This window comes from Rhinatrema bivittatum, chromosome 4 (assembly GCF_901001135.1).
Source record: "Rhinatrema bivittatum chromosome 4, aRhiBiv1.1, whole genome shotgun sequence".
In the NCBI taxonomy this organism is placed as follows: Eukaryota; Metazoa; Chordata; class Amphibia; order Gymnophiona; family Rhinatrematidae; genus Rhinatrema; species Rhinatrema bivittatum.
This window is the reverse complement of record NC_042618.1, coordinates 462,274,889-462,302,114: the sequence shown is the minus strand read 5'-3', so window position 1 is coordinate 462,302,114 and position 27,226 is coordinate 462,274,889. Positions and strand designations below refer to the sequence as shown.

The window sequence follows — 27,226 nt, the reverse complement described above, 5'->3', positions numbered from 1 at the left end:
GAAAAATGCTAAATCCATTTTCATCTTCATAAGTATCTGAAGAGCGATGGTAGAATAACTGAAAAAATATATTGTTACCATTTAAAAATGTTTTCAAAAGAGAGATAATTTTGTAGACTGTGTACTGTAAGCTCTAGATGATATCCAAGTGCTTCAAAGCAAAACACAGAATTATGTCTGCTTCCCGAGTCATATAGAGTGAGGATAAGAATCCCCAGACTTCTATCAAAGATGTAGTAGCGGTATATTGCCTACCTAAATCATACAATGTATGAATATCTTTAGTAGGTCTAATAAACTACATAAACCATAGTCATGCAGAAAATAAGAATGAAAATTGAATTCCCTTTTTTTGCTAACTCAGCATACACAGGCACCATGTAATCGTTAAATAATAAAATTTTCTGGCCTTCAAATTCCAATGTCTCTGTTTTATGATATGCAGTCATGATCTTCTGTTTCACTGCATAGTTTAAGAAACATGCTATCACCAATTGCAATCACTGAAATCTTTCCAGCGTCACACCAAGACGATGTGCTCGCTCAGTTAAGCCAGGCTCAGTCCTAACAATAGGTCCAATGATTCCAGCAGCCAGACTTGTAAGAACTGGAATAAATCAAATCCTTTAACTTTCTCAGGTATGCCAATTACTCTCAAATTGTTCCTCATCATCTTCAATTTTAGCCATTAATTCAGTGTTGCATTTCTTTAAGCTTTCCAACTGCTCAGAGAATCTGAAATAGATTGCGTAAATAGACGATCTTCCAGCTCGAGTCACACTGTGTGCTTATCCATGCCTCACATTTCGTCTACAGACCTAACATTGCTCAAACTGTCAATTGGATTGAACAAATTTTTAAATATTTCTTTAAGCAAGTATTTTTCAATGTATCAAACATGGATGCCATCTCAGCCACCATTACCGGAGTTGTGTCGCACCTGTCGAGGCATTTTGTAGCAATACCAATCTCGAAATCCAAGGATATAAATTCCCTCCACTTCAGAAATAACATGGGGTTCCAGAAAAGTCACAAAAAGATTATAAGCCGAAGTGAAATCAACCCCTGGTGGTGAAGCTCTTCTATCATGCGACTTCCTTCATGGCCAGCAGAATCGGAAGTCTCGATTATACAGTTTTGTATCCACAGCAATCATGGATGAAATTCAAATCACCTCAATTAGTCAAACCAACACTTTCTCTGTCTGATATTAATCCCAGCTACCTAAACCAAAGCCGTAGCAAACTGCACAAACCCTTTAAAGCCAAAAGTCTGCAAGTGGACCTGGAACAAAATTAGATTATTCTTATTATCCAAGCAAGTGATACTAAAGTGCACAACGTCAGGCAGCAGAGTTATGGTTTTTCGGCAATTTAATTTTGGGGGGTGAGCAGTGTTTTTGGTTCCATTGGACTTTCAACCTATATTCACATAAAGCACAGTCAGCCTTTTTTTCACAACTACCTGGATTTTCCCCTTTATTTTATATCCCCTCTCAGCTTACTTAACCCAGCCATTGCAGTAAGAGTCCAAGGTCAGGGGTCAGGAATATGAAAGCAAGGACCCAGTCTGGCCCCCAGGTGTCACAATTGTGACATCATTGAGATTTCTCCCCCCAGGAGGTATTAATGCTGCCTCCACAGCATCCCCAGCTCCACTGGACCAGGAAATAAGTCAGGACCTCTGCAAGGCAGTACCCAGCACTTCCACTGAGCGAGCCCTTTAATGCATTTTTAAGGGCTGACTTTCAGTTTCATTGAAATTCAACCAAAGTAAAGTCAAATTACCTTGCATCTCAATAACTATGGGACAGGAGAAAACAGTAGCTTGCCAGATATCTAGCCTGACCTAAAAATTAGCATATACAGTACATACTGCTCAGTGCTGCTTAATAAATAAGCATTAAAGGATTTACTCACTCAGATAGGAAGTCCGCATGATAGTAGTAATCTGAGAGCTTATCCAGGAAAGATCGGGGCTCCAAAATAAAGGTGGGTAAAACAACCCTTGAAAGGTCCATTCCAGGACGGACTTGTTTTAGTAGAGTCCAGATCAGGCTTTTGTTCTCCTCTGATACAGTTTCTGTTTGGGAAGCCTCACCTGCCTTTAAGCAGCATGAAAAAATAGATGTATGTTTTCAATTAGGAAAGAATAAAAGAAAATCAATGTCAGGTTTAATAATACTAAATGTGTTGCTTTGTTCCCTACTTATATAAATTATTTCATTCAAGAGTCATGGTATTATCAACACTGTCATTACAGTTTGATAAAGCACTAAAGAAAAGCAGTATATCCTTTCACGAAGGGCAAGCTATCAAACTGTTTAATACTGAAAAACTTTCAATTAGATAAACATTTTTTCTTATTTGTTTGCTTAATATCACACCAAAAAAATTGCATCAACAAATCCTTCTTCATATCACGGATTATACGTTCAGAGCTTGCTAATAAAGTCTAAAACTAATTCAAAACCTCTCCATACAGTTGAAATAATAAACAGCTTGTAAGAGAAATTATAGCATAATTATTTTCATGATTTTTATGGGGTGTTCATTTCTTGATATATCCTAGACTATTACTAGTAATTTTGTCCCAGGCAGGATACTTCCTTTACCTCTCCAAGCTCCTCATGAACCTCTTCTGTATAGGTAGTCTCCTTAATAAGGTCAATAGGTTCAGGATCAATGTAGGAATCATCCTGTCGCTCAGATGTATCACTGTCGCTCTCCCCCAGCACATCATTGTCCGACTCGTCGTGATCATGATCATTTTCTCTATCAGATTTATCTGAGTACATATCTTGGTCTTTAAAGTGCTGTCTTTCAATTTCACTATCATTCAATCTAATAAAAATAAAAAAAAAAAAAAATATATATATATAAAATCAAACCTTTTTTCCCCTTCAGTCCTGGGAGTCATACTGACTCCACTCAAAGTCTGATTTGCATGCCAAACCACCTGGAGAATTTGATAATGTGGAATCTGTCCAAATTATTACATAACAGAGCAGATAAGCTGCCCTGATCCGTTTTCTTTCTACAGCCTCTCTCTCCTTCTGAAGCTAATGCAACAGTCACTTTTGGGAAGGATGGTGCCAGAGTTCTAGATGAACAACTGCCAACATTATTCTGTTCTTTGCAGTGTTTGCTCATTGAAAGACAGTGTAAGTGCATTCCTCCAATGGTGATTAAACACATCAACCACTTGGCCTTTTCAATAATAACCCATGAAGCCACAGCATCCAAAATGTGCTCTAGATCCCTGTTTGCCATTTGCAGTACAAAATAATCCTGAAGGAACTCCACAACTGTCTTAGCTGGCTTATTATTCATACTTTAGAGGGGTTTTTTTCAGATATTTACTGAACCAACTCAACAGGATATATAACCCAAATGGCAACTAACTGCCTTCGCTGATTACTAAAATTCTGGTATATCCTTGGCCCTAATATAGGTTCAAGAGGCAATTCATAAATTAGTCATATTCAACCACAGTCCTACAAACAAACCTTCAGTGCTTCCACTAGTGGTGCAGGGATGGCTGAGACCGCAATCCGTTTAGCGCTGTTGGGCTTCCATGAAAGTAGATGACTCATACAGGATTCCTCTCCCCCAGTCTCACAGGCAAAGACTCATCAGCATTCCCTTTTCTGCCTGAGCCCATACATGTAAGGTCTGCACTGGGAACTGGAAAGGAGCACATTTCTTTCCTTCCCTGCTGACTACTTAAGCGCTGCAAGAACTCAGCATAAAGCACTTGAGACTGTCGAGTGAAAGACATAGTGCCTTTTACCTCAAAAGTGCTGGTTCAAATCTAGTCTAACTTGATAGTGATCAAAACTTATGATGTCAGATGCTTAGTCATAATTGTCACTTTATTTGGCCATCAACAGAGACAAAGGGTGGACCTAAACACTGAACTGAAATTTGAACATAGCTGAGGTGAACCAAGCAGGCATTTTGGAAACCATATCTTTCAACATGTGTCATTAAACAGTAAGATGTTTATGATATTCCGAAATTTAAGAAGGCAGTCTCATTTAAATTTTGGGGGGGGAGAAGGATGTGGTAGGGTTCTTTTCTTTTAAAAAAGTAACTTCCTTGCAATAAGGGCAGGTTAAGGGCTATGAGTCCCCCTGTCCTGCTCTTTCTGTTGTCGCAGTTCTATGAATAGATGATGCACACTATAATGGCAGCAATCAGGAAAGTATATGTATAAAATGTGACCAAGGCAATACCAGATACATGGGAAAAAGCAAAACGCTGAATTTAAGCTGTAGAGATTTTATGAAGGCCTTTGGAAGCTTGCAAGAATTTTATGCTATTAATTGGAATCTGGGAACCCAAGTGGTTGGTATCACAAGTAGAGTGCTTATTATTGTTTTAGACAGATGTTATTAGGGATATAACCCCCAATTTGCTATTGCTTACAGCTGTCTCAAGTAAACAAGTTTTGAATTGTGCATGTTTTATTTGGTCATAGTTATAGTAGCTCGCACCCTGAAATAATAAAAATGAGAGAGAGGCATCCCCAGATCCCTAGTTATTTGGATGAACAGGCAGATTTGTGGGCCTGTAGTAAGATATGAATACAGTGATTAAGTGTGGAAGGATAAAGTAACTGACAAGAGCTCAAGCCCAGAGGTGGAGGGGTCCATGCAGGGTGGTATTAAGGGTAACAGTACAGGGTAATGAGAGTTGGCGGGCAGCATAGGTGGTATATTGCCTAGAGCCTGTGGCACCCTTTTAACCTACCCTGCATTCACATTGTATTTCAGAGTAATTTCTGGGACCTTTAAAGGTAGCTCCTTGGTGGATCTCCACCCATGTTTAAACTTGCTGCCCCACATGCATGTTAAAGATATCAACCACAGACAAACTTTAAAAGAACTCTGTAATTGTAATTAAGAAACAGAAATGGAGGAAAGGTATTATGATAAAGTAAAATTGCTTACCTGTAATAGGTGTTATCCCAGGACAGCAGGATGTAATCCTCACATATGGGTGCATCATCGATGGAGCCCTAGTATGGAAAACGTCTGTCAAAGTTTCTAGAAACTTTTGACTGGCACACTGAGCATGCCCAGCATGCCATGATCCCTGCAGCCACAGAGGTCTCCCTTCAGCCTCATTTGTAGCAATAAGTGTGAGCAAAAAAATAAGAAAATAAAATAAAACGTATCGGACCCAATTCCGCGGGGCGGCTGGTAGGTTTCGTGAGGACTACATCCTGCTGTCCTGGGATAACACCTATTACAGGTAAGCAATTTTGCTTTATCCCAGGACAAGCAGGATGAGAGTCCTCACATATGCGTGATTAGCAAGCTACAGGCTGAATCATATTTATTAGAGACCAACAGCATACAACTTGTGCAACAGGCACAACAACTGGTGTACTATTGGAAAAAATGAGGCAGCCTGAAATCACAGTAGGATGGATGTAGAAGGAGTTGGGACTATACTAGAAACAAGTTCCTTAAGATAGACTGTCCGTAAGCCGAATCTTGTCATCCTTCCTTGTCCAAACAGTAATGTGCTGCAAAGGTGTGAAGAGAACTCCAAGTTGCAGCCTTACAAATGTCAGCAATAGGCACTGAACGGTAGTGTGCTACTGATGCTGAACCAGCCCTTACTGAGTGCGTCTTTACTCGCCCCTGGAGAGGAATGCCTGCTTTTTCATAGCAGAATTCGATACAGTCTGCTAGCCAGTTGGAGAGAGTTTGTTTGCCCTCTGCAACTCCTGGCTTATTTTTGTCAAAAGAAACGAAGAGTTGGGTGGATTTTCTATGGACTGCGGTGCGGTCCAGGTAAAATGCCAGTGCACGTTTATAGTCTAAGGTGTGCAAAACTCTCTCGCCCTGGTGAGAGTGGGGTCCTGGGAAGAAAGTGGGCAAGACTATGAATTGGTTAAGGTGAAAATCTGTCACCACCTTAGTTAGGAATTTGGGGGGAGTATGAAGGACCACTCGGTCATGTAGGAACCTGGTGTAGGGTGAGTATATGACAAGGGCTTGTAATTCACTGACCCTCCTAGCAGATGTAATGGCAACTAAGAAAAAGACTTTCCATGTAAGAAATTTTTTGTTACAAGAATGCAAAGGCTCAATTGGGGATCGCATGAGCCTTGCAAGCACTACATTTATGTCCCATTCAGTAACCAGTGGTCGAATGGGAGGCTTAAGTTGGAGTAAGCCCCTCATAAATCGACTCACTAGGGGTTGCGCCGTTATCGGGGCATCCTCTATTCCCTTGTGGTCTGCTGCAATGGCACTTAGGTGTACCCACACAGAAGAAGTCTGGAGACCAGAATCTGAGAGGTGGCACAGATAGTCTAATAGAGAAGGAGTGGGGCAGGAGGAAAGGGTCAACAACTTTGTGTGCACCACTCGGTAATCCTAGTCCACTTAGAGCGGTAAGATTTATGTGTGGAAGGCTTTCGTGAAGCTACGAGAACTTGAGAGTCTTGAGTTGAAAGATTGAGCGGTTGTAGGATCAAGCTTTCAACATCCAAGCTGTTAGGGCAAGGATTGGTAGGTTGGGATGGCGCAATATTACCTGGTTCTGAGTTATGAGTGTGGGTGTTGTACCCAGGCGAATTGGTTCTCTGATTGGTTCTCTGATTGAGAGGTCGAGGAGTATGGGAAACCATACTTGTCGAGGCCAGTACGGGGCTATGAGGATCATTGACCCTCTGTCCTACTGTAGCTTTACGAGAGTTTTGGAAATGAGCGGATCAGAGGATACCATATAAAAGCCCTGTGTTCCAGGGGTGAGCAAAGGCGTCCCTGGTGAACTTTTTTCGACGGCTCTGGAGGGAGCAGAACCTTTCCACTTTGTGGTTCAGTTTGGACGCAAAGAGGTCTATGGTTGGGTGCACCCAGCGTTGAAAGATTTTGCTTGCTACACAGGGATCCAGAGATCATTCGTGGGGATGGAAAATTCGACTGAGATTTTCCGCTAGGACGTTTGTATGCCTGCCAGATAAGTTGCTCGGAGATGCATGGAGTGCTCGAGAGCCCAGGCCCAAATCTGCACTGTTTCTTGACATAGCAGATAAGAGCCTGTGCCTCCCTGTTTGTTGATGTACCACATTGCTACTGTGTTGTCTGTTTGTATCAGCACAGTCTTATGTGAGAGGCAGTCTTTGAAGGCATAAAGGGCATAGCCTATTGCTTGAAGTTCCAAAAAGTTGATTTGACATTTCCTTTCGAGCGGAGACCACGTACCTTGAGTTTGAAGGTTGTTGACGTGAGCTCCCCATCCCAAGTTGGAGGCATCCGTGGTCAAGATTACTTGAGGAGTCGGTTGCTGGAATGATAGACCAGCTTGTAAGGCAGCTTGGTTTGTCCATCAGTGGAGCGAGAGTTGTAACTGGTGGGTGACCTGCACTATGGACGACAGTGGTTGAAGATCTTGGAGCCACTGAGATTTCAAAGTCCATTGAGTTCTTCTCATGGTTAACTTCGCCATAGTGGTCACATGGATTGTAGACGCAATGTGGCCCAGTAGAGTGAGAAGTTGATGGGCAGAGGCGAACTCGCAGTGAATTACAGAGTTTGCCAAATGCGCTAGATTGGTTGCATGGTCGCTTGGAAGAAAATCTTATTTGCGACTGTGATGTCGAGGTCTGCTCCGATGAAAGTGAGAAGTTGAGACAGGTACACATGGGATTTTGGATAGTTGATTAGGAACCCCTGGGAATGTAATTATCTTATGGTGCTTTTCAAGGCAGCCAGAGTTTCCAGTCTGGATGGACTCCTGATTAGCCAATCATCCAGGTAGGGAAAAACATGAATGCTGTTTTTCCTTAGATGTGCAGCAGCTACTGCAAGACATTTCATGAACTCCCGGGGTGCAGAGGCTAGTCCGAATGGTAGGACTTGGTACTGGTAATGTTTCCCACTATGAATCGTAGGAATTTTCGATGTTGCGAGGAAATGGGTATGTGAGCGTAGGCGTCCTTAAGATCCACAGAACAAATCCAATCTCTACGATGTAGAAAGGGAAGGATGGTTCCAAAGGATACCATCTGGAACTTTTCTTGTTGAAGAAATTTGTTGAGATTGCGGAGGTCTAGTATAGGGCGGAAACCTGTACTTATTTCCATAGGTTTCTTTGATATTGCGTCATATATAATTGATATGCCGCAATACGGGACACAAGCATGGACCCCAGGAAGATGTTTTGTCTTAATCCATCCAGAAATTTTTGACCTTTTCCTGGAGGGGCAGAAGAGTGAGGCTTCTGTTTTCTTGCCCTTTTCTGCGCTGATTCTACGACGACTGACTGGTGGGGCAGTTGTGTTTTTTGAACACCTGGTGTATGTGGACCTGGTACATTGTGTCCGTCCGTCTGTTAACTGGTGGTACAGAACAGGGATGTTCCCATAAACGGTGTTGGAGATCCAGGAGCACGTCAGGGACTGGAATGGCCATGACTTCCTTTGGTATGTCTACAAACTGGAGAACCTCCAGTGTCTTATGCCTGGCGTCTTCTTCAGTCACCAGTTCAAAAGGAATGGTACCTGCCATTTTCTTGATAAAATTTGCAAAAGAAAGGTCCTCTGGCGGGTACTTCCTTCTGGTGGAGAAGGCTCAGATACAAGGTCTTCTGTATCAGTATTTGTGCCAAAGTCCCCCCACGGGCTGTAGTGGGGTTGGAAAGGTGACCCAGGTGGATCCAGTGGGTCCTGTGGATGAGAACGCATTGGCATTGATGCAGATGTCGATTTTCCTGGAATATGTTTTAGCATTGATGGAAGCAAAAAAAAAATGCATCGATGGAGAATCGAATGGCCTCGATGGGAATCAATGGCGCGCATCACCCGATGGACCAGGATGAGAGAGAGCATCAATGGAACAGGAGTCGGCATCGATGGCTTATGGGGTTTTTGCAACCCTGATGGACCTGGTAAGGGATTGGAGTCTCTCATCTTCTTCCGATGAACCTGGTATAGGTATGGCTGGAAGCATCGGTGGATCCTTTGGCATCGATGGCATGGATGGAGTCTTCGGAGGATCCATCGACGATGGCAGTGCAGGCTGTGGAAAGGCACAGATTAAGGCATCGAGTCTGCTGAGCAGAGGAGCCAGTACTAGCGGTCCCGGTGTCAATGTCGGTGAAGGTTGCAATCTTTGAAAAACCTCGGTGACAGCCTGCTGGATCATGGAAGTCACTTCTTCCCTGGAAACTAGGACAGGGCCCCCTGGAACAGGGGAAGGAAAGACTGGCGCTAGTGGCTCTTCCACATTTGGATGTGGTGGCACAGACTAATACTGCTGCCGGTGGAGAGTGCCTCGGTGTCTCAGGTACAGAGGGGCACGGTGGTTCTTTTACCCGGACCCGCTTCGTCATCGGCTCGAAGTCCATTGATGCCGTAACCAGTGTTTCTGTTGTACAATGACGGTGGTGTCGCTTCTCTCGATGCGATTGACGATCCCGATGGGGCCAGAGACGAATGTTCACTGGATCTTGTCTTTCCTCGATATTTTTCCATAGAAGCAGGAGATTTCTTTGGTGACGACTGTGAAGACGTCGATGGAGTGGTTTTGAAAAGTTACTGCATCTTGTCTAGCCAGGCACGCCTGCCCTTTGGTGTCATTTGAGCACAGGTAGAGCATGCTCGGACATCGAGGCCTGATCCCAGGCAAAGTACACAGATGTCATGCGGATCTGTTATGGACATCGTTCGGGGGCAACTCGGACATATTTTAAAACTGGTGGCCATGGTTGAAAACAAGGCCAGGTAACGGTCGATGGTCCACGGATACTGAGTGAGGTAACTGGAACTGACAAAAATGCCGAAAATTTTAGTACTCACCGAACGAGATGTTGAAGGAAGACCCAAATATGGTTTTTTTTATGACAGAAATACTTTTTTCCCTAAGGAAAATTAGTGAGAAAAACTCACAGAGCTCCTGTAATGTGAGGCTAATAGCAGTGCGGAAAAAAAGAGACTGAAGGGAGACCCCTGTGGCTGCAGGGATTATGGCATGCTGGGCATGCTCAGTGGGCTCAGTGTGCCAGTCAAAAGTTTCTAGAAACTTTGACAGAAGTTTTCCGTACTAGGGCTCCATCGATGTCACCCATATGTGAGGACTATCATTCCTGCTTGTCCTGGGATACATAATAATATATAAACAAACATTACAATTAGCTTAAAAAAAAAAAGGCACAATAAAATAGCATTAGTGTATTATTGCAAACATTTCTAATTAACTTAGCAAATTCAAACGGTCATGAGCAAATTGAACTTATCAAAAGTATGCAACTATATCATGGGCTTTTCAGCAGTAAGCTGTCACAGGGTACAAGAGAAAACACCCACTTTCATCCCAACCCTTAGAATGATATGCCCCTGATGTCAATGTGAATAAGCCAAAGCTGATCATGCATGTTTCACACTGCCATGAAGGATGCAATAGAAATTGTTCACTCTTGCTCAGCCCCATGAAGAGGTATATTTTCTGTAGTACCTTATCACGCAATAGCATAGAAAGTAATGAGAGAGTTAAAAGTATAAATTTGATAAACAGCAATTTGTAAATTTAACAGTTCTCAGAACTATTTGAGTGAACTGTAACTGGATAGACCAGTATAAACATAATGGCATTGTTCATAGAAGTATCAATACCACACGATTATTCTGTACTATGTATGAGAGAGAAGATCATTAAGCACCAAGACATACAATTAGAGACCAAGAAAATAAGGCAGAAAGATACAGAAAGTGCCAATTGTCCTGGGTGCTACTAGCCTGATTTAAAAACTTCTAAGCACACCTTGATATGTTGCCTGTTCATATTACACTCTATGAGATCTAGAAGGAAGCTCTCTTTGGAACTATGCAGGTATTAAGAAGAGCATTAGCAGCAACCTTGAGAGTTTGAGGCTGTACCTAACATACCCTAGTTTAAGAGTGAGGTTCATTTCTGTCATGGTATGCAGAAGACCAACCAAATTGGAAACCCTGGCCTGACAAAGAGTCTGGACTGTTTTATGGTTTACACATCACATGTTATTAACTTGCTATAAAAAGGGTAAAACTATTGGCAAGAGGGACTTACTGGAAACTTTCAGTGCCGTGCAGGTTGTTAGCACGCAGCAGGCCATAGATTGTAATGTTTGTGTTATCAGCTGAATAGCTCTGGTCATGCTCTTTACCTTCCCTGATCATGGTACGCTTAAGAAGACTGGAACATTTCAAAGCCAGCTCCAAAGCATCCATCCAACACCTGCCTGAAGAAGCAGACAGTCTTATTAGCTGTATAGAGCTACAAGTATTTTCAATATGAGTTACTGATTTTTAGAAGATTCCTAAGTAATGAACCTTGGTAGTGCTAAATGTTTACTTTAATAAAGGTAATTACCCAACTATCTTGTTAGTTTTCTTTTAAAAGAATTGTATTTTTGATAGTTATCTTTGCACGTCAAATGAAATATAGATAAATATGAAAAAATCATGCTGAGAACACTAGCTTCAAACCCAAAAACAGATTTAAGGCAGTCATGGCATTACAATAGTTGGTGGGTAGAATAGTTATTACATTTCAACCAATACAATACTTATTTAACTTTCAAAGCATTTGTAATTTGTTTCAAAACACTTAAATGAATTTCATAATGGCTCAAGAAACTGTTTATATTTTCAAACTAGTTAAAAAATGTTTATTGGTGAAGAAAATTAAATGAGGCCTGCACTATACTGTGTAACTGTAACAAGTAGATCACCAAACATTTACAGCCATGCATATACTTCAATGGCATAATGATGATTTCATATTTTCTTTTGGCTCAGCATTGTGAAATATTTATATCAGTGAGGACAAAGATATAGCACAAAGTGGGCAATTGTATTCACAACTAATTCTATTGGAATAAGACACAATGACCAAATGATGTGTTCTGTTGACAGTCCTCCAGATTTATAATTCCAGATGTTTAGTAGTTTTGGTACCACAACATGATTTATCCTCTAAGTCAGGGGTCGGGAACCTTTTTGGCTGAGAGAGCCATGAACGCCACATATTTTAAAATGTAATTCCGTGAGAGCCATACTAACTTCAACCCCCCACCCTCCTGACTCCCCCAAGACCTACCAAATTAATTTACTACAACCCCCCATCCTCCTAACCCCACCCCCTCAAAGGGCCGTCGACGCCCTTGCCTCTTAACTTTCAGGAAAGGACTTAAGACTTGGTTATTCAAGCAAGCTTTCCCAGACACAATCTAATATCACGTCATAGATACAAACCAAGGACTTCAAATATTCAGCCATTAATCATGCCATTTTTACATAGCATTTAATTTATTTGTATACCGTTCAACCGTTTATTCTTTCCTATCTCTTCCTTCTTATCCAAGTTCTGCTACCCTTGTTATTTGTAACTGCTCCTTCGATCACCACAGTTCTAGTTGATGTATTTAATGCACTCCCGTTTCATGTAAACCAGCAAGATATGTGCTCATGATTGCCGGTATATAAAAACCTTAAATAAATAAATAAAATAAATAAAATAAAATTTTGATTACTGGCAGCCGACGGCCCTTTGCCCTTACTATGTCACAGGGGCTACCGCCGCCATTGGTCGACCCCAGTGACATAGTGAGGGCAAAGGGCCATCGGCGCCATTTTGACTACTGGCAGCTGACAGCCCAAGTCCAGGAGATCGCTCCTGGACCGCTCCTGGACCCCCGCTGGACCACCAGGGACTTTTGGCAGGTCTTGGGGGGGTCAGGAGGGTGGGGGTTGTAGTAAATTAATTTTGGAGGTCTTGGGGGCGTCAGGAGGGTGGGGGATTTTGTTAGATTTTTACTTTTTTATTAAAGATTTGTCTGCGAGCCAGATGCAGCCATCAAAAGAGCCATATCTGGCTCCCGAGCCATAGGTTCCTGACCCCTGCTCTAAGTGCACTAGGGTGGAGGGATAAATTGTTGTTGCAACTATAATTACAATCCTGAGAAAAGCTTTGTTAACTTCAACTATAATAATGAGAATTACAAGTTCTTATCATAATACCGTTAACTGAAACCAGTCTTTTCTTAAATAATAAAAAAGATACAAATTAAACAATTGTGGATATTGAGAAAAAAATAATGTACAAAGTAGGAACAAAAAGACTAACGGGCCGATACAGTAAAATCGTGGGAGAACCGATGAGTGCCCGCTCTCCCGGCGCACGCACAGGCCACTCTCCTGTGCACGCGATTCAGTAAATAAATGTATTTAAATTAGGCCTGGAGGTAAAAAGAGGTGCTAGGGACACTAGCGCATCCCTAGCGCCTCTTTTCAGACAGGAGCGGTGACTGTCAGCGGGTTTGACAGCCGACGCTCAATTTTGCCGGCGGTTCTCAAGCCCGCTGACAGCCACGGGTTTGGAAACCGGACGCCGGCAAAATTGGGCGTCGGTTTTCAACCCGCGAGCCGCGGGCCTATTTCAAATTTTTTTTATTTATTTATTTTTAATTTTCGGGACCTCCAACTTAATATCGCCATGATATTAAGTCGGAAGGTGCACAGAAAAGCAGTTTTTACTGCTTTTCTGTGCACTTTCCCGGTGCCAGCAGAAATTAGCTCCTAACTTTGGGTAGGCGCTAATTTCTGAAAGCAAAATGTGTGGCTTGGCTGCACATTTTGCTTTCTGAATCGCGCGGGAATACCTAATAGGGCCATCAACATACATTTGCATGTTGCGGGCGCTATTAGGTTCGGGGGGGGGGGGGGGTGGACGCGCATGTTGATGGCCCTATTAGGTATTCCCGTGCAATTCAGAAAGCAAAATGTGCAGCCAAGCACGTCCAAAATGCGCGTCCAATTGCGGGTTAACAGTGCGCTCCGCCGGATCAGTGTACTGTATTGGCCTGTAAGTAAGCATCAATGTGTGTGAAAGAGTAATTGAACCACTAGTTTCATTAGACATTAGACTAAATCAAATACATGAACATAGTAATGACAGCAGAAAAAGACCAAGTGGTCCATCCAGTCTGCCTAGCAAGTTTCTTTTGGTAGTAACTGCTGCTCTACACAGTTTTACCCCCATGTTTCTGTTAAGGGTAGTAACTGCCATTCCTTGCAGGTTACCCCCATGCCTTTTGATAAGGGTAGTAATATTAAAAAGCAAAACCGAGCAACTGTGAAACCCATAACAAAATTACTGCTAGCAACATTTTACAGTCAGCAGCCTTCCTGATAATTCATACAATGCTGCTGCTTGAACATGCTTTAATTTTGGACTTGGCTGAGGAAACATTCCTTAGCTTTTTCCCCTAATGTATCGCTGGTCAGTACCCTAGACCAGAGATTCTCAACCAGTGTGTCACCAAGCACTGCAGGTGTGTTCCACTGCCCAAGTTGTGCTCTCCTCCCTCTCCATCACAGCGAGATGCACATATTCTTCTACTAACACTGCTGCCATTCAGTCCGTGCAGGAACGACAGCGGCGTTAGTGGAAGCTGGCAACAACAGCAGCATGGTCCTTTCTTCTTCCTGCCCCCATGGTGGGAACAGGAAGTAATGTACAGTGCGGCACATGGGAAGAAGAAGAGAAAACCATGCTGCATTAAATACTGGCAACAGCACAGACCTGGACCAAAATGAAGCGCATCCAATGATCAGCGATGGGAAAAAGAAAAGAGTTATCCCCCACAGCTGATGATTCTTTGTTCTCGGGCTGGAGGAGGCGGCTACTGCAGCTGCCATTTGTGTTGGGGAGGAGGAGGGTTCATGAGTGAGAGCGAGCATGTGTGTGTGACTGAGAGCTTGTATGTATGGTAAGTAAGAGTATGTTTGTGAAGTGTGATTGACAGTATGTGTGATTGACAGTATTGACAGAATGTGTCTAAGAGAGAGAGCATGTGTGTGTGATTAAGACAGACTGGTCAGGGAGGTGACTGGTGTGTGTGTGAGGGAGAGAGAAAGATTTGTCAGGGAGGTGACTGGTGTGAGAGAGAGACAGAGACTGGTCATGGGGTCTAGTGTGTGTGAGAGAGAGTGTTTGTAGGCCCTAAGGAAGAGGACCATGAGGACAGAGCTTCAGCAGCCACTGCTGCTTCTGGTGTGTGGGTGACCGAGGTGAGGTATTTTACTAGCATGTAGGCATTTGTATCAATCTTATTTGATGTACTTTCTCATCAACAGGACATATATTGGTGGTAAATGACTATCTTTTCATAAGAAGGGCTAAGCACCTGGTAGTAGAGTGAGTTTGTTTTGCTTTTACTGAGATGTCACCAGAACATCTTTTTTGTATGGTGAGTTGTACAGGTAATGCCCTAGTTCTGAATCTGCACCCATTGTTAGGAGTCAGGGGGGTTCCTGTGGATGCAGAGTGTATGTTTACATTTAGCCCCATGACAGTCATGTGATTCAGTGTGTCACATGTGTGTCCCAACAGAAAAAGGTTGAGAACCACTGCCCTAGACCATAAAAGTCAGGGCCCTGCATTGGTTGTTATCTGAATCCAATTCCCCATTCCCCCATCTGCCATCGAAGCAGACAGTGTTGCTGCAGTTGCTTCAAAATCACTTATGCTAATTGGTTAAGGGTAGTAATCCCCATGCGTCAAAATCATGTAAACTAATCCCCATCATGTATTAATCCCCATACTTCTGTTAGGATTAGCAGCTGCTGTTCCACGCTCCCTTTTTTTTTTTTTTTTTATTTCCAACTCTAGGCTTTAGGGATCCACAGTGTTTATTCCATGCCATTTTGAATTCATTTACTCTTTTTATCTTCACCATCTTTTCCAGAAGGTCATTCCAGACATCCACCACTCTTCACCATGAAGAAATATTTCTTGAAGTTGATTTTAAGTCGTCCCCCTTGAAGTGACCCTTAATTCTACCGTTTGCTTTTCTCTGGAAAAGGTTCAAGGAACATGCATCATTAACACTTTTCAGGTACCTGAAGGTCTGTATTATGTCTCCCTTCACCTCCTCTCCTCCAGGGTATACATATTTAGATCTTTCAGCCTCTCCTCATAAGTCTTCCAGTACAGACCGCACACCATTTCAGGTCGCCCTTCTTTTGGCCACTTCTGTCCTGACTCTATCCTTTTTCAGATACAGTTTCCAGAATTGTACACAGTATTCCAGGTGAGGTCTCACCAAGGACCTGAACAAGGGCATTATCACCTCTTTTTTTTTTCTGGTTATTCCTCAATCTATGAGCCCAGCATTCTTCTTGCTGCCTTCAGAATGTCAGACACTATCACCCCAAAATACCTCTTTCTGAGTCCAAGCACATTAATCTTCCACTCCCCATCACATACAGTTCTTTTGGATTACTGCACCCCAGATGCATAATTCTGCACTTAGCATTGAATCCCAGCTACCAAGTTTTCAACCTCTCTTAAAGCTATCTTAAATCACTTCTCTCTACTCCTTCAGGCATGTCCACTCTGTTGCAGCTCTTAATATCATCTACAAATAGACAAACTGTACCTTCTAGCCCTTCCACAATGTCTCACACAAAGATAGTGATCAAAACCAGTACCAAACCCAATCCCTGTGGCACTCCTTTTCACACGGTTCTCTCTTCAGATTATGTTCCATTTACCAATAAATGCATTCTCCTGTCAGTCAACCAGTTTATAGTCCACTCCACCACCTTGGCACCAAGTCCAAGCTTCTCATTGTATTCACACGCCTCCTATGCAGGACTGTATTAAATGTTTTGCTGAAATCCTAGTAAATTACATCTCGTGATCTTCCTCGATCCAATTTTCTAGTCACCCAAAAAAAAAGTCAATCAGATTTTTCTGACAGGATCTTTCCCTGATGAATCCATGCTGTCTTGGGTCCACAGTCCACCAGATTGAAGATAGTTCACTCTTTCATTCAGCAGCATCGCCATTAATTTTCCCACCACGGAGGTGAGCAAACCAACCTATAGTTTCCATCTTCTCCATTGCTAGCACTCTTATGAAGTGGGACCACCAGAGCTCTTCTCCAGTCACATGGCACCATTCTCCTTTCCAGGGACCTATTGAACAGGTTTTTCAGCAGACCCTCCAGAACATCTCTGAGCTCTCTCAGTATCCTGGGATGTATCCCATCTGGCCCCATGGCCTTGTCCCACTTTCAGTTTTCCTAACTCTTCCTATACATTCTTTTCTGTAAACTTAATTGCATCTACCCCACTCCCATCTTAGGTCTTCTTAACCAGCAATGGTCTTTCTACAGGATTTTCTTTTGTGAATACCAAACTGAAGTATATTGTTTAATATTTCTGCCATTTCTTTGACTTTCTCCAAACAGGTACACAAATAACTGGGTAATAAGTAAATTATCCTGCAGAGTTTGGGCATTGTGTCCTCTATAAAGATCTGAAATATTTCAAGTTTGGTCTTCACCCAAACAGAACAAATTTGAGGTGCTACGAAAGAGTAGTTAATGTAACCCTGTCCAGACAGATAAGCAAGCCCATTTCTAAATAAGTGGGGCTCTATTCATCCACTGTCAGACACTCTACAAATGGAAAAAAATAAAGACTACAGCAACTCTACACAAGAGTGGCAAGTCCTGCCAGAATCACCCCAAAAGCAACCTAGAAAATCATCCACAAAAAAACCCCAAACTGAAATATAAAAATCTACAAGCCTCTCTCACTGCAGTTGATATGGGGGATCATGTGTCAGTCATCAGGAAAAACTGAATGTGAACAGTGTTAATGAGAAGATACATAGGAAGAAACCACTGTTCTCTAAAGAGAACAGTGCTGTCCACTCCTCAGGTTAATCAAAGTATATCTGGATGACCACAAACTTCTGAAATAATGTTCTCTGGACAGATGAATCAAAAATCTAAATTTTTTGTCACAACAGTTTAGTTTGACAAAAATCAAACACTGCCATCCAAATCAAGAACCTCATCCTGACCGTCAAGTATGGTAATAGAAATATCATGGTATGGGGCTGCTTTACTACATCAGTACCTGAACAACTTGACATCATCACTGATGGAATCATGAATTCTGCTTTATATCAATATTAGACTATCCGACTGTGAGCTAAAGTGGGTTGTGCAGCAGAACAATGACCCTGAACATTCAAGTAAATCTACTATAGAATAGATGAAGAAAATATTTAGTGTTTTTTTTTTTTAATCTGTTTATTGTGAAGTTACCAGAACATACATGGTTAAACTGTACTGCATGACCAGTAACACACCACCACAGAAGGTAAAATAGATACACACAATGCAGCATAGAGAGTGGCAATTATTTAACTCAAACCTTCGCCCGTTGTGTATGCAACCCCATTTTTAATTATTTCCAACCCATATCAGAGAGAAAAACCATTACCCCTAAAGACCTTAGTATAGTCCATTTAAAACATAGTTATGCATAGCCGTTGGGGTGGTATCCTTCCTGTTCCCCATCCGTCCCCTCTCCCCCCTCCTTCCTGCCCTTGAGTCATTGGGTGGCTTCAGTAACATTGGTGATAGGGTGGCCAACATGTACAAATGGGATGTGGAAGCCTCTGCTCCTTGGTCCGAGCAGTAAGAGTACCAGCATTCGCGGGTTTCCAGCTTAGCGTGTGGCCAAGTAGTTGTAACCTAGTTAGCAACCGATAAGCTGATCTAAAAAAACCCCAAAAAACCACAGGGTAGGGTAGATGGATTGTCACATCAAAGTCCCAACTTAAACCCTATTGAAATGTTGTGGCAAGACCTGAAGCATGCTGTACATACAATAAAGCCCTGAAATAGCACACAGATGAAACAGCTCTGTATGGGAGAATGCACTAAAATTCCTCAAGGGTAATGTGAAAGTGTGAACAACTGTTTAGAGTAAAAGTTTGGGTGAACTTATTGCTGCTCAAGAAGGTGCCACCAGTTACAGAATGAAGGGTTCACATACTTTTTCACACAAGGATATTTACTTATTGTTGAATGTTTTTGTTCTTTATTCAATGGGGTTGTGTTTTCTCTTATCAGGATCAGTATCTATTCATGTTTTGAATTTAAATTGTGCTACAAAGGAGACCAACCTAGGGGGTTCACAAACTTTTTTTCAGCACTTTAGATATTCTCAATTCTATACTCTAGGAATGATGCATTTTTTTTTTAAAGCCTGATGTAAACTCAACTTTTATAAGGACAACAATCACACAGATAGACAGTTATTCTCCCAGCCATATCATTTAATTCAGACTTCAATGATATTACCCTCAAAGTAATTACTACCCCAGTATATATATATATATATCCAAAAGTCACATTTTCAGTCTTTCATGAATCAGATTAAAAGGTATACTGATATGTGAATACATTCCTAGAAACCTTGGCCTAAAATGTAATGAAAAATGAAAATTGCAGTTTCTAAAAAGATAGTTTGTGAGCCAAACTATTCCATAAATATGAACTTGTGATTCTGTTTTTTTCGTGTGTATAAAAGGAGATAATGATGTTTAAATAGTTAATCAATTTTTATAGCAAAAGTCAAAGCTGAACTGGTTTGGTCTCATTCTGTTTTCATGATCTAATGTCTTTGCAGGCTTGCTGTAAAATTGAGCCCAAAGGCTGGGAAGATTGCCCATATTATAATCCTGAGGCTGTGCCAATGTCACTTCAGAACTCACATAGGCAAATGTCTGTGCAGACCTGCCCTGGCTTCCACATCCCTATTGCCACTCAATGAAGCCACTACAAATACAAAAATTTCAACATGATATCTTGATTCTTACTGCAAGCTGCACTGGGATTTGTATATCTCAACCTAACATCAGTTTAGCAAATAAAGAATTCCAGCTGTATCAAAAATGTTTTATTATAAAAACATTTCATTCCAATATTAGTGCAGTTAAGTACAATGCTAAAGTACTTCAGCACAGCCAGTTCTACGTTAGGCATGTTGAAATGTTCTCCTGTGGGCATACAGCATTTTCATCTAAAATCGGGTGCTGTTCTAATCAATGATTTTTAAAATGAAGTCAATTTTTAAGATAAATGTGCAAAAGAAAACATTTTCTATTACTTTAAAATAAAATGGTGGTATCAATTTGAATAAGTGAGTGCTATTCAGATAGTTTTGGCAGTAGAAGATAAACTGTGTCCCCAAAAACCTCAAATATGTCAATCATCCCTAGCAATTAAAAATTTCTATCCAGATGAGGTCCTAAGCATTTTTACTAGAAACAATGTAGAATGGATCCATTATTGGAAAGAAATCTAAAATTCTAGATAACTTGACCCTTTATCCTCAAGTTCTACTGAACATGACTTAAAATGGATGAGTTGAATGAACATCCTTTAGAAAGGGCATTTGGTAATGGAACAGCTGGCAGCCTCTTTATTGCATAAATACAAAAATAATACATTATACAAAGCACCCTCGACATCTCCATGAAGCAAGCACTCCAGATGTATAAATTAAAACAAAAAGAATTTACCGTCAGACTCCGAGGCAGCCCGGATGATCAGATAACTGCTGGGTAATGGCTGAGTTATAGAGCCAACCGCTTCACCTTTAGGACCCTTATAGATAATTAAAACCAATACAACAGTGTTACACATTCTAAAACTTTGACATCATTCGATCTAAAAATTATCAGTTAATTGAAGGGATTCCGGTTTCTTTCTGGGATGCTGTCTTGTGCTGTCAGAAATAGTTACAAGGATGAAAAAAAAAAACCAAAAAACTTTGAAACCTTACAGCATCAATACTAGCCATATTCCTCCAAATATCAGCTTGCTTGCTGTGCAGCTTAAATGTCATCCTTAATTGGTTTTTTTCTACTCTATCAAAACTATGAATTTATTTTTACCCTTAATTTCATTACTACACTGTCCCATGGTTTTGAGAAATACATTATCCAGCTAAAATAGTAAAATCTGAGGAAACTGATTTTTAGAATCAGGTGACTGTGACAAAAAAAATATTAAACAATATTAATATAGGAAATAAAGCATTCGGCCAAAAAGTAAAGCTACCTAAATTTAACAAAAGAAGAAACAGAATCAAACTGGCAAGCTAATACTTATGAAGAGTTTACCTAGTGGTGGCTCTAAATGTTGCAGACTTGAGCCCTAAGGGATTGATACAGTTTAATATATTTAGAAGTCTAAATAGATGGCAATATAATTTCCACAAAAGCAAGGCAACAACTATCTTCAAGCAAATTAGTGCATAATATTCTTTGACTGAGCACTCACATTTAATTTGTGCATGAACTGTCACTGTCAACAACTGTTAAATATTTATTGCAGAGTGAAAAATCAAACTTGTAGTAATCCTGGACTGGAAAAAGAAACATTTTGACTAATTACTGATATTATATCATTTGGAGTATTCTAAGAGTGGGTATTTGCTTACCTTGACAGCCCATATGGATTGCTCCAATGGATGGAAGATCTTAAAGCAAAACCCATCTTTTTTGGATGGCCTTTCAATGATTTCACAGGCGTTCAATAGCACAGTCCCAACCCACTGGTCATTTTTCGGAGTTTTATAGATCAGTAGCACTCCAGGCTTCAGCACACACCACAATTTGGTCCAGCTTTTTAATGTACCACGAATCTGTGCAAATTCAATGCCTTATATTTATGTACTCAGAAAACATTGCTTTAAAAAGCCAGCTAAGAATTCAACAATGGTGTCTTAAATAGCTAAATGAGGGGTCAGATTAATATTCCCTGAAAATAAAACCCATTGATAAGTAATGGGATCTGGTTTCATACCAAACACTACATTACAATTTCACTCCAACCACAATTTTGAACGTTAAAGAACAGACACTTATCAATATATCTATTTTGCATTTGTGACAAAAGACCCTCTTAGTAAATTCAAGAGACTTGTCTGTTCTATGGTACTGGACATACATACATATATTATGTTAAATTTCATAACAAAGATATTATGTTACAGAGCCTTATACAGTTTCCTTACATAAAGGATAAATGTAGCCAAGGCTCCTGCTGTAATAAACAAAAACATCATAGTCCCCAAGGATTCAAACCTGAAGCCTTTGGAGAATTCAGTTAATAGATGCAAGGCCAGTAGAAGATTATTCAACAATACAATGTTCTGAGCTGCTTCTATTATGGTAAGAAAACAGCGAGCAGGTCTCAGAGCATGGACTCAGGTTTCACATGCAGGATCTGACCTTCAGCCAATCAGCCATGACAATAACCGAGGGATCTGTGATTGTGCTAAGCAATTCTTTTGTAGCTCTCTTCTTCTCTTCCCGGTAATTTTTCTTTTGAACCTGCCAAAAAAACAAAAGTAAAACAAATACAATTATAATTTCAAAGTAAAAAGACAGATCAACCAGAATAACATCCAAATGGGGTACATGCTGATTACTGGAGATGTTTTAAGCCTTGTGAAAGTGCTCAGCAATGGTATCAGATTTTTCTTTTTAGAATAACAGATTACAGACCATTTTTATAAGTATGGAGTTTCTTCTTTTCTTCCATTTGGTACTCTAATGCAGCAGCTGGGGCACCAGATGGTATGATCTGTTTGTGTCAGTCACTGGTAAAAATGAAAATGCATCTAGTGGCAACATTTTATCTATGCAAATATACCTTGGATGCTAAACAAGCTGCAGACAGAGGACGGACAGCATTAATTACAAGTGAGGTGGTCAGTACTCTTCTCTTTCTCCATATCTGTTTTAACCAAAGACATGACTGCCTTCAATCTTCCACCTTTTACACTTTTGCAGAGTCTTCCATTTTACTCTGTTCTGTCTAGTTTTAGTGGTTTTCCCTTCTCCTCCATCACACTGTTCCACTGCTAGGGCATGGCAGTCTTGAAGCCCAGGTACTATGTGCTTTCAGACACTTGTGTGGAGCAGTAGGGAGGGAAAAGGAGGCGAACCGGGCATGTCCCGGGGTCGCCGAAAATAACACAGGGTCGGGCAGAGGCAAGGCAGCCGGAAAAGGGGGGGGGGGTGGGTAGAGAGGGGGGACTGGGGACCAATGGCAGCTGGCAGTTTGAAAAGCCGCGCTGCCATTGGATAAGGGGGTTAGGAAGGGAGCGGGGCTAGCAGGGAACGGTCATTGAGGCATTCGGCAGCAAGGAAAGCGGAGGCAATTTGTTTCCCTTGCCTTGCTGGTGCCGAATCCTTCGTTCAGGCTCTGAAGTCCCATAGCTGCCCGAGGCTTGGGTCCCTGCAATATGCGGAGAGCGAAATCAAAACTCGCGGGCAGGCCTACGGCGGGACCGCAAGCCCGCCCGCCGTCGAGGTCACGATCGGTCCGCGCCGCAGTTCCGGAGACGGGGATTTCAGGCCCTACACGTGTGAGTACGGCGGATCCTGCTCCTCCGTCTCACCCCCCATCGGTCCCGGTTCCCCCCATAGCCTCACTCATCCCGTATCTTTCAGATTCGGGTGAGAGCGGGCCGGAGGCCGAGTCTGGGCCTTGCCCTAGCCCTCCTCCTCGCCCCCTTTTGAGCGCGCCCCCACCCCTCCTCTCCGGGCTAGCCGGGTCTGCCCATACTTTTACTTTTTTGGGCCGTCCCCTGCGCGATGATTTGAGCCCGATCGACGAGTTCGCTGCCCCTGCCGCTGCTTCAGCTGCCTCTGCCCCCGCCGCTGCCGTCCGACCCCAAGACGCACGAGCGACTCCCTCCTCCCGGGCGCCGCAGCCGCCCAGGCCCCCAGAAAAGACCGGCTCGCGTGGTCGCCGTGCAACCCGTGCCCCTGCGTCTCGTGGTCGGCCCACTCCCAGCCCTCCCCGGCTGTCCCAGTGGCGCCGTACGGCGCCCTACCCCGGCGTTTTGCTGGGCAGGGGTGCGCTAGCCTCAGCCAAAGCTAGGCCGGGACGGCCTCGCGCGGGCCGTGCCACTGTACTGCCCCCCACCCCCGGGTACCCCTCTCCTCAGGCAGCTCCAAGTGCCGCTTCGCTTCCTGCTGCCTTCAGTACCTCACATGAGGCGGCTGCGGTGTCTGCATTCCTAGAGCAGATGGCCAGGGCTGGATACGGGTTCGTCCCGATCTCTGAGGCTCCCCAACGGGACAGTCAGGGTTTTGGAACATGGCAAGCCGGTCCGGCTCCCTCCCCTTTGGGTGGCCTGATGTTTCCCCACAGCGGGGAGGCAAGCGGCTCCGGTCTCCTGCGGGCGAGTCTGCTGCAGGCCGGCCAGGTGGATGGCACTGGGCGTGATGAGCGCCGTGCCGGAAAAGGAAGGTTAGCGGCGCCCCCGGAGGAGGAGCGCCCGGGTCCGTCCCGCCAGGAGGCCTGGCGGGACCACGAGCCGGCGGGCTGCCCGGTCCCCGAGGGCGGCTTTCTCGGAGGAGATCCATTGGTCGGTGTGAGCGGAGCAACCTCCGGTGCGAGGAGCGGCGATGTTGCCCGGGATGTGACGGATGCAGGTAAGTCCGCTCCGGTTTCGGGGGTTTAGTTGGTAAGGCTAGGGGCAAGAGGTCCCGGCCCGCCTCTCGTTCCCCTTCTTCCTCCTCGACCTCCAGTTCCAGTGCGGGCACAGTGCGTACGCGGCTAGCCATTGACGAGGGTCCGAAATGTGATGTCGGCCATCCAGCCTTGGCGTCCTTGACCGAATTATGGGAAGAGGTGCCTCGCCGGTTGGTCAAACGCATACGTAAACGCAAATTTGTTAATATCTTTAAGTTGCTGGAGGGCCGCCGGGGGGGGAAGAAAGGCTCCAAGAAAGACAAGAAACGTGCGAGACGGCGCGGTACCGGGCCCCGGATTGCCAAAAACATTGTTAATTGGGTGCGTGGTTTCTTGCGGCTGGCCAGCGTGGTGAGTCACTTCGACGCTTCCCAGTATGGCTCACTACTATCCTATGCGGATAGTATACTTGGTGCCTTTAAGGACTACGATGGTTGGGCCTGGCTCAACTACGACGAGAAGTTTCGCGATAAAATGGCGGGAAATAGGTTCATGTCCTGGGGCTCTCAGGACATTCACCTATGGCTCACGCAAATGACCAATAAAGGGGTGCTGTCCAATAGGGGCGGCCTGCGGGCGGGGGGCGCGGGGGCTCCGGCGCATGCGGATTCCACTGGTGTCGCTGCGGTGCAGTCCTTTCGGGCCGGCTCCGGGCGTAAAAGTGAGCCCGGGACTAAAAGTACGGGGGGCGGCACCGACGTTTGCTGGCGGTTCAATAAGCTTACGTGTCTCTTCCCTGAATGCAAATTTCGGCATGCTTGCGCCACGTGTGGCGGATCTCATTCCGCCCTCCGATGCACCCAGGGACAGAGTGTTGGGGCCGGCAAAGGCGCCAAATGATAGGTCCGTTCATTGCAAGGCCGATTCCCCGATCATCCTGGAGGAGCTGGTTGCGTCCTTACAGCACTACCCGGACCGGGGGGCGGCTCGCCTTTTATCCGAGGGGTTTCGTTTTGGTTTTCTCATACCGTATGTTGGTCCGGGTTATGGGGGGAGGGCGCGGAATTCCCGATCGGCTTCACGGTTGGCTCCCGTGGTTAGAGCTAAGTTGGCGGACGAACTCGCTTTGGGAAGAATAGCCGGCCCCTTTTTGAATAAGCCTTTCGAGGTGATGCATTTGTCGCCGTTGGCGGTTATACCCAAGAAGGCGCCGGGTAAATTCCGCCTCATCCTTAATCTGTCTTCCCCAGACGGTTCTTCCGTTAACGATTTTATCCCGTCGGAGGCCTGCGCCGTTACCTATGCCTCCTTTGATGAGGCTGTCGCCTTGGTTCGCGCGGCGGGTCCGGGGGCTCTTCTGGCGAAAGCGGACATTGAATCCGCTTTTCGATTGCTCCCCATTCACCCGCATAGTTTTCCGTTGCTGGGTTTTTACTTTGACGGTCACTACTTTGTGGATCGGTGCCTGCCCATGGGTTGTGCGGTTTCCTGTGCGTTTTTCGAGGCATTCAGTACCTTTGTTCATTGGGCTACGAACACTCATAACGCCTGCGCGGCTTCCGTCCATTATCTGGATGACTTTCTGTTTGTCGGCCCGAGTGCCGACAATACGTGTCGCCGTCAATTGGATGGTTTCCTTTGCACAGCCGAGCGGCTCGGCGTCCCAATTGCTCATGACAAAACGGAAGGTCCAGCAACCCGGTTGACCTTTCTTGGTATCGAGTTGGATTCCATTGCCATGTCTTGCCGTTTGCCGGTTGAAAAGCTGGTGCAGCTTCAGGGGTTAATTGCGGCCATTCAAGGGGCTACGAAGGTCACGTTGACCCAGCTGCAGGCCTTGATCGGCTCCCTGACTTTTGCGTGCAGGGTCATACCGATAGGCCGTGCGTTTATTCGCCGCCTCTCTGCACGGACGGCGGGGGTCCGGGCGGGGCATCATTTTATACGAGTTACCAAGGCGGTGCGGGACGAGCTGACTATTTGGGCCGAATTTCTCAAGTCCTTCAATGGAGTTTGCATTATGCAAGCTCCGGAGGTGTCTAATGTGGAACTGTCACTGTATTCGGATGCGGCGGGGGCGTCTGGTTTGGGTCTGTATTTCCGGGGCAAGTGGTGCGCGGAACAGTGGCCGGCGAGTTGGGTTGAGGCCGGCACGGTCAAGAATATTACCTTTCTGGAACTCTTCCCAATTCTAGTGGCGCTGACGCTGTGGGGTGCGGAGTTAGCTGATCAACGCGTGGTGTGGTGGTGCGACAACTTGGGCGTAGTTCAGGTGGTTAACAAGCTGGCGGCCAAGTGCCCGAAGGTTTCGGCTTTAGTGAGGGAATTGGTGATGCTATGCCTCCGATGGAATGTTACCGTTAGGGCGAGACATGTCCCTGGCACTCTGAACATCATTGCTGACGCTCTCTCTCGTTTTAAGTGGGACGTCTTTCGAGCTGCAGCTCCACACGCCCGCCGCTCTGGGGACCGGGTGCCGGTCTGCCTTTGGAAGCTTGGCGCTCCGTGACGTCGGACCTCATCCAGCGCTCAGTGGCCCCAGCTACTTGGAAGGCTTACCTCTCCGGAAGACGATATGTGACCCGTTTTTTGTTAGCTTCCGGGTGGACAGGGGGGGCCGTGCGGGAGGGCGATGTCGTTCGTTTTATCCTGTGGGCTAAACGGGCGGGGTTTTCCGTGGCCTCGGTTCGGAGCCAGCTGGCGGGCTTTACGTTCTTCCACAAACTGGCTGGGTTCGGTAGCCCGTTGCGTAGTTTTTTGGTGCGGAAGCTCTTGGCCGGCTGGGGTCGGGCGGTGGGCCGTCGGCAGGATCGGCGACGGCCCATCCGCCTTCCCGACCTGATCCAGATTGCCGCGGCGTTGCCGCGGCTCTGTCATTCAGAGTTCGAGTTAGCCTTGTTCCGGTTGGCTTTTGCGTTGGCTTT

General features: G+C 44.3%; 1 protein-coding gene and 1 long non-coding RNA gene across 2 annotated transcripts in view; one reads left to right on the top strand and one right to left on the bottom strand.

Annotated features, from left to right (window-relative positions):
• Positions 1 to 27,226, bottom strand: part of OSBPL8 (oxysterol binding protein like 8) — a 370,739-nt gene that overhangs the window by 164,979 nt on the left and 178,534 nt on the right. Inside the window, exons 6-11 of the mRNA XM_029597145.1 lie at positions 22,106 to 22,207; positions 21,313 to 21,516; positions 20,390 to 20,474; positions 11,066 to 11,237; positions 2,615 to 2,843; positions 1,920 to 2,104 (exon numbers count right to left, since the gene is read on the bottom strand). Coding sequence (XP_029453005.1) covers positions 1,920 to 2,104; positions 2,615 to 2,843; positions 11,066 to 11,237; positions 20,390 to 20,474; positions 21,313 to 21,516; positions 22,106 to 22,207 — 977 coding nt within the window. The remainder of the gene's footprint in view (positions 1 to 1,919; positions 2,105 to 2,614; positions 2,844 to 11,065; positions 11,238 to 20,389; positions 20,475 to 21,312; positions 21,517 to 22,105; positions 22,208 to 27,226) is intronic.
• On the top strand, positions 3,902 to 19,572 carry LOC115089146. Its single transcript, XR_003856017.1, has 3 exons — positions 3,902 to 3,995; positions 15,747 to 15,896; positions 19,495 to 19,572. It is a non-coding gene; the product is annotated as an uncharacterized LOC115089146 (long non-coding RNA).